Raw genomic sequence first — 8,342 nt, forward strand, 5'->3', positions numbered from 1 at the left:
TCTTTAAATACTTTTACCATTATCCATATAAAACATGTTCATGACACCATACCGAACCATGAACCCCTGGAAAAGATTTAGATAATTTTAGTTCCAAAGAATAGAAAACTTCATATCATGCAATTGTCTTGAATTCAAAAGCAATGTCATGGGTTGATCTATAGAATCTCAATTACATTAGTGCCTATACCACCTGCAGATCATGATGTGGGACTCCTGAAATTGACATGGTTTGACCAATAATTCAACTGTAATACCTCAATTCAACCTGTAGGGGGCAGCACACAGGCGGTTTTTGACCATTTTCAAGAATTAAACAAGTTTATTGTAATTTATCAAAAATGTGGCGAAGACCAACAGACAGCACTTTTAAAGCCCCGTTTATAGAGGTGAACAGCCAAAAAAAGTTGATCTAGTGTTTGGTTACCCTTTAACTTTAGCCTGATTACCTTTCATCATATTTTCATATGAAAATGCATATAAATGCATACAAATGTTGCAGTCTGAAAATGTATTTAAAAAATAATAAAAAAACCCCCCCAAAGTTTAGCATTTGTATACTTAAGCTAATAAATTGTAAAAACAAAAGAAATGCTTTAGAATTGTAGATGAAGAAATTTTATTCATTATAAAAGTCTCAAATGTTTTACAGTCAATTTACAATAACTGAGAAGGAAACAAGTTTGCAAACACTAAAACATAAAATGTCCCATCAGTGAAACAGCACTCAAATTTCAGAAATCTGTTTAGATCTACATTCTGATCACAATTACAACCAATTTGTACAAAGTAGAGGAAAATCTTTCAACTAAAGTTAGTGACTTTGGAGCTTTTTAATGGGATAAAACACATGCAAGAATGAGACATTTTGTGTTTTCATTGGCAAAGGTAATTAAAATAATAAGAAAAGGTCAGAGAGATGCACTAGAACATCAAATTGAGGAGATGCAAACATTGTTTTCAGAAAACCTGAAGCTTCTGTAACAGCAAAAGCTTTGGAGAAATTAGGTTTCAATCACAGTGCAATTATAGCATACACTTCAATCCATTTGTTGCTGCAGTCTCTGTGTGTGTGTTTTCTGAGTGAGGCAGCTTGAAAAATCCTATGATAGTAACTGCACAGCAGCTGAAAAAAAGAGGGATTGCAGGACCAGTGCCAACCTGCAATCAGTGTTTAAATTAAACATTAACCTACATGTTGGGGGGAAAAAATCCCATTTCATTAAGTAGCATCAGAAATTGATTCTAAACTCTGCCAGCCCTTCATTAGTCCTGATCTGCGTTTAGGTCTTGTTGTCCAGTCTGTACATTAAAACCCTCTGGGATGATAGATGAATTTTTTGGTGAGGTTACACGTGTTTATGCATATTTCTATTCCCAGCAGATGCGCTTGCCTACATTAAAAGCTTAGAAGCATGGTAATTAACTTATTAGTGGTGGGCAAACCAATTGCATGATGGAGACTATAGCCTAATGGATGAAACAGAGGTTTTTCCTCCCAAAATAATGCTTTGATTTGTCCAAAAAAAAAAAAAAAAATCAGGAACCAATATCAATAAATATAGCAAGCAGAAAGTGAAAATTGCCAAAACTAAAAAAAGAAATGGAACTATAGAGAACATCTTAAGTTCCTTTTGCTTATTTTTAAATCCCAATTAACAAAAAAGAAAAGTCAATTCCAAGATCACCCATGTACCTGTAGCCCTTATAAAGACAGATTAAAGACGATTCCATGTGACGGTGGTTCTCCAGGTCAAGTATGTTATGTTTGAACAACATCAAGTCCCTCTAATGTAATAATAAATATGATTTTGACACTAACGGGTCATCCTGTAGATCTTTAAGGCAACCTGCGTTTGAATGTGAGAACAGGAGTGTGGATGTATGACTGTGGGCTTTCCACTGTTTAAGCGTGCATTTACACCCGCAGCCTCACCCCCCCCCCTCCAACCACGAGAAAACCAGTGTCTGACAGAGTCTATGTCAATGAGGAGTATTGTTGCACTGGTTTGTAGGGTGCACACTAACGTGAGGCAGAATATTAGTCCACTCCCAGAGCTCGCAGTTGTCTCTCGATCTCATCGTCAGAGATGGTGGCTTGTTTGGAGGAGGACGCCGCGCCTGGGACGGACTTCCCTGCAGCTGGAGCTCTGACCATCTGGAAACACACGATGCCATAAACCGCTATAAGCAAGCATGACCACTTTCAAAGGTTTTTTTTTAAAATCAATCATGCGCAAAAACACTAAAACCACATGAAAAAATCTGTTAAAACAAATTTAAATGTTGATAAAGATTAAGTGAGAAGCTTTAAAGAGCCACTACAATCATCTTGAATGAGGAAATACTCAAAAAATACATTTTTAAGCTTAATTTTCTTTATACGTGTCCCCTGCCATCAGTAAAATGCCACAAAAAAATGTTAAAACACTATTTTTATTTTTAACTTTAACTAGACTAACAAAGCTAACTTCAAATGTAAAAAAAGAAATCAACGCTTTATAAAGCAAGACAGATCTATTTCTTGTTTACTTTTTTTGGTTTATGATCAAATAATGTAAAATAATCCTAATAATAACTTCTAATATGGTTAGAACAGCAGTAAAGCTTCCAGAGCAATAAAAGACAAATAGCCTAAAAATAAAGATCTGCTGTCCCAAATGAATGTTTTTCAAGTCTCTGTGTGAATTCATGTTCATTGGTAATTTTGGGCTTTTCCTTAATAAGAAGCAATTACTCATGCAGCACCGCAGGGGGAGCCACACACCCAGCAGATGGACAGCCTTGCAGTTACTACATTGTAAAGAGCTGAAGGCGAGCCCCACCGTGTGGCAGATGGGATGCATTAAAACGGCGAGTTTTTAACAGCTAAAGACATGCACTTCTTGTTCTTCTTGCCAGAGGCTATGTACGCAGTAAAGACTACATCTGGAACATGTTACCATAAAGCAAAATGTTTTGCTATAAATGGTTCTGTGCCACTACAGGTATTCAAGTTTGATAATCAGAGTAAAGAAAACATTTGTTCCTTACCTTTCCTGAGATCTCAATTCCAATCTCATCCAAAACCTGGCTGACAATGTCCTGAGATTCTTCTTCGTCACCAGATTCATCAAAAATCTCATCTAGGGTGTCGTTGACTAGACAGAAAGGAGTAAGAATTAGATGTTTTTCTTTAAACTACAATCCCATGTTTTAGGGTAAAGTTGTTTGTTCTTGTGCATTTTGTAATTTTACTCCTTAATTCAAAATGCTATTAGCAACCTACTTAGTAAGCATAGGAATCACAAGAGCTGTGTGTTCTTACTCATGTCCTCAGTCATTCCCATTTTCATGTTCTCTTTCTGGAAGTCCTGCATGGTCTTCAGCGTCTTCTGTGGATCCATCTTTTTATTCACAGCTTGCATTGTCTGGAGAGATTATCAAAAGAAGATAAACGTGGGGGAAGAAACTGTAAGAAAGGCTGGATGAAGGAGATAATGTCAGATTGTGCAAATAATCATAGATCACAGATTTATCTTAAAGGGACTATATTATGTCAAATGTAGTAAAGTGTTTTGTAATGTTAATTCCAATCAAAAGACAACCCCAAAGGGGTATTCTGCTCTGCTCTATACCTGCTCTGCTCTATACCCCCTTTAAAACACACAAGAAATCCAAAGTTACTGGAATACAATGAACTATAAACAATTTTCATGAGAGAAAATATTTACAGTTTAAATGCAAATACTTCTTTTTAAAAAATGAAGACATTCAATGACACATTTGTGTTTTCGACTGGATAAATTCTGTGAAAAATGTCCTTTTTGGGGGACTGACTGCATGGTGGATTGTTCCTCTTTTGATCATAAAATCCCGATGCCAGCAGAGCTAAACACAGACACACACTGGCAGCAGAGGTTTGATCTGCCAAAACCCGCTGGCCTGAAGACACAGCAAAGCCCGTCTCGCCTCAGCTGACACACGTCTTAGTCCTGCTGCCTTATGAGAAAAGCTGCTGCAATGTTGGTCAGATACACTATCAGACCCTGATGCTTCTCAACAAAAATCTGACTTTTATTTGTTTGAGATTCAAAGATTTTATTCTCCCTCCTGGCGTTTTTTCATACACCTCACCACCCTACATTAATTTCAAGCATAATTATAGTTGACCCAGGCATGTAGGCTGTACAGGACGTCACTCCAAGCCATTTACTACGGTGTCACACTTCATTACCAAGCTGCGACTTGCTTTTAAACATGAGAAGTGCATACATTAATATTTAAATCACAAGTTATTAGATAAGCGAGAAAACCAGCAAATGTCTTGGAGTGTAAGGGACTGGTTCAATCATGACTTGTTTAAAAAAAGATATAAGAGACAGACAAAACACTCACTACAACTTACTTCAAGAAACACACTTCTAGAAGAGGATGTTCATTTTTTTGTCCAAATGTTGAATCTTTTAGAAAGCGAACATTTCAAAGGTCTGGCCTTAGCTCAGTTGATAAAGCAAGCTTACCTTGGCAGTGGTGGACATGGCACCGGCCATCTTCATTTGAGAGTTCATAACTTTTGTCTGGGTTGACATGGAGGTCACCTTGGAGCTGACGGCGTATGTCCGGTTCTTCTGTTTCCTCAGCTGAACTAACTGCTTGGCGAGGATTTTGCAAGCCTCGCGGTTGCCGCTTTTTGCCATCTTTTTGATCTCCAGCTCCTGGATAAGAAAGAAAGAAATGAGAACCATTAAGGCTGGGTATCGCTGCAAAACATCAAATCCATTTGATTTTTATTCACTTGTCCACAATTGATGAAGTTCAGTAAGAGTTTTCAGCAAATTTATTTTATATTTTCATTTGTTATAATTTTCATACTCACATTTTGTTCAATATAAAAGGATTTTCATCAAGTTATTTACTTTAACTAAACAAAACGGAAAATTTCCTGAGTTAAAACATCTATTCTACCATTAAAAACTAACAGAAAGGCAATTTTATGACTACAAAATAAACTAGTTGCTAAAAAATGTTTGATTTAATGAACTGATGCTGAAGTGAAGGTCAACTATTTGGTGTAACATATTTTTTTCAAACAGAGATTATGCATGTGTTGTAAAAATACAACATATATCGAGGTTGTTATCATTAAAGAATGTACGCAGAAATGAAGTGATGGAAACTCACTCAAATTCGACTCAGACGGAGGAACACAAACACACAAATTTAACTATCAGTGCAACTTCCTGTTCCTATTGAGGACATAACCATCAGCAACAGAAGAAATGGACCACATCTGCACTTTTCATTATGTTTGTGGGTAAGGTTGAGCTGTAACAATAAATTGCTTTGTTGGTAACAGAGTTAGCTGTTCACAGTCCTACATAGATGACATTTACAACGACACCACCTCTGTAAAGCCTCATCTTCATCTGTCAGAAAAAAGTAACACAACAAACGGGTAAGATATGAATGCTGGAAAATCTTGCAAGGAATTTGAATGACTTAGCTGTCATGTAATCAAAATAGTTGACTGTTTGCATTTACAAAAATGGCAGGTTCTTCCACCAAATTGACTAGATCCCTGCCTAAATAGCCCCACTCCAGGACGACAATGCCAGGATGCATTAGGTTTAAATTGTGAATGAGCCGTTCAGGGAGCATGAGACATCACTTATCAAGAAAAGTCCGGAATTTTACTGGAGAGAGGTCCTGGACTCCCATCAACACAACAACAAAAATCCCAATAAAATATAAGAAACATTTCAAAAATGAGACAAAGTTAAAGTTAATTTACGTGGGGAACAGAGGATGGAAGCTTTGCAACATTCAGCAACCCCTTCTGATTGTAAGAGAAATAAAAAGTTAGACAAAATGTCTTAAATCAATTGCTTAAAATATCTTCTGTTCATATATTTTTTTTTTTATGTTTTTTAGCATCATGGGAGAAATCATCATCAGACATTTCAAACTGTTGTGAAATTTCCTTAGATATTTATTGAACTCATTTTGGAAAAAAAATGCTAAATATTAAGAGGAGTTGTAAACTAGTAAAATATTTAAAGAAGAAAATCCCTGTTGTTGACATGAGAGTCTGACATGTTCACAGCCCTCCTGATGCACCAGACTGACAGCAAATTTAAATTAAAACCATTTTTAAATCACCTTGCATGAGAAATACTACTTAGACAAATCACTACAAACCTCTCTAGACTGCAGCATTCATGACTACACACCATAAACAAACATCAAGATCTTGATGACCGGCTAATGCATTTAGCTTTTGGGGAAGTGTGCTGCTGTCTGCAGGGAGTCCATGTGCCCTCAGTGTGAGAGCATTCAAAGCGCTGAGCGTAAAGCTGCAGTCTCCTGTAAGCCAGCCAGCCAGCCCTCCCAGATGCAGCACATCTTGTATGTTTATTGTGTTTGCTGAAAGCATCCTATTCGGGAATCAAAGCTTATCAATTTTTAATGTTGGATGCTGCAGGAGACATAGGTTTTCCTCACAAATGCACATATATTTTGTAGGTTCAATTTGTTTGCTGTGCTATAAACAAGTCAAATGCAGAGTTAAAGATATTTTTTTTCAAAGAAAAACAGTAAAGGTACCAACAACAATGCATTTTTAAAATTAAGAGCATGTATATAATAACAACAGGAGTGGAGAGCACCAGTACGGATGCTTTTAATGTCTTATTTGCCACTAAAAAGATAGGAGTGTGCAAGATAGATGGTGCTGCCAGCATATGATCCACAGCAGCAAACAAATGAAGTTGCTGAATGGGTCAAAATGCAGAAGAGGTTCTCAGAGCAGAACAGTGCAGTGCTAAAGCAGCCTCAATCTAAAATGTTGATTTTTATTATTTATATATATATATATATATTACATTTTTTTCTGCAATTACATATATAAAATGGTCATTTTAAATCTGAACCAAAGTCAATTAACTGATTGAACAAGTACACTTTTCATGTAATCTTAAGGTGATTTTTTTTTTTTTTTTTCGACTTATAAATGTGGGTCAATTTTGAGTCTTAGGCAAGCCTTATTTTCTAGAGAATGAGTAAATTTTTTTTTTTCTAAAACAGACTAATTAGCGAAAACCATTAATGAAGAACAAAAGTGTGGATCCCCTGGGAGGTAATTATGTCTGCTACGATATTTGTTCAATACGACAGGGCACAGAGACTGCAGTCAGCTTCTTTCATCTTTCAGAGAGGGGAAATGTTGCACACAACTGTGAACACCGAAAATAGAGAGCAACTCTGAGTAAGGGCATGCGCACGTGTGTGAGTGTGTGTGTAGCCACAGTAGCCTCAAGCAAAGCCACCACACCAGATCATTCTCGTCTATTGTTTTAGACCCATCAGCCAATCAAAATCAGCCACAAATTATCGAAAGAGGGTGTATTGTGCATCTGGGGCTGTTGAAGGGAAGCTACTTCTTTCCTCTTCATTTGAATGTGTGTGTAAAAGTGTGAGAATGCTTGCGTACCAGTTGTTTCTCTTGCTTTTCCAGCGCAGCTCTGTCCCTGGTGATCTGTCGTTGAGTACCGCGCAGCTCTTTCGACTGTTCCTTAATGATGTCTGCAGAAAGTGTGTTAAAAAAAAAATGGGGGAAAAGACTCAAAATTACCATAAAGTAGAAATAACTAGATTTATTAAAAAGATTAAGCAGACATCAGCTTATACTTGTTGTTGTTCACCTTTTGGCTTAATGTGAAAGAAAATTGAATGAAATAGTTCAAAGGTGATGCAGTTTTTTTTTCCAATGGATGTCACTTTATGTGCATCAAAAAGCAGACAGACGGCACAGACTCCACACAGGCTTGACAAAAATCTGTAGCTTTCACCCTAATCGACAGCAGATCTGAATATGTGTGCCCAGAGGCATGTGAGATGCATCTTTGCAAACAGCTGCACATTGGATGCATACTGGCCCCAACAGCTGCACAACTGTTTTAGAAACAGCAAACACACACAAATGCAAAAAAAAAAGACATCAAGTGTGACTGTAAATGACAATTCATTTTGACAGAATAAAACCAAACACTGCATTTATTTAAATATCAGCTTAAAATTAATTGGAAAAAAAAAAAGATTTGATCTTGAAATACATCCTGAGGTAATCCTCTAGAAACGTAGTATTTTAATCTGAATTTTGATTTAAAAAATAAAAATCTGAATAACATAAGAAATTAAAAAGTAAAGATTATGAAAAAATGTACCAAAATGTTTTAATGTTCATTTGTAAAATAACAACTTGCTACCTAGTTTAAAAACACTGATCTTTACATTTTAGTAAAGGCTTCTTCAAACGTGATTTTATGCTGTCAAATTCACCAAAGCTTTTAAAAATCTGTAAA

The 8,342-nt window shown here is 36.4% G+C and overlaps 1 protein-coding gene across 1 annotated transcript; it reads right to left on the reverse strand.

Moving 5' to 3' along the window:
* Positions 1 to 595: 595 nt before the first annotated feature.
* On the reverse strand, positions 596 to 7,563 carry chmp2ba (charged multivesicular body protein 2Ba; the record flags this gene model as incomplete). Its single annotated transcript, XM_024286908.1, is given in 5 exon segments — positions 596 to 2,158; positions 3,034 to 3,140; positions 3,308 to 3,410; positions 4,503 to 4,697; positions 7,472 to 7,563. Coding segments are annotated over 5 exon segments (614 nt in total), but the record flags the coding sequence as incomplete, so codon positions are not given.
* Between the last annotated feature and the right edge of the window lie 779 nt (positions 7,564 to 8,342).

This window comes from Oryzias melastigma, linkage group LG21, assembly GCF_002922805.2.
Source record: "Oryzias melastigma strain HK-1 linkage group LG21, ASM292280v2, whole genome shotgun sequence".
Taxonomy (NCBI): Eukaryota; Metazoa; Chordata; class Actinopteri; order Beloniformes; family Adrianichthyidae; genus Oryzias; species Oryzias melastigma.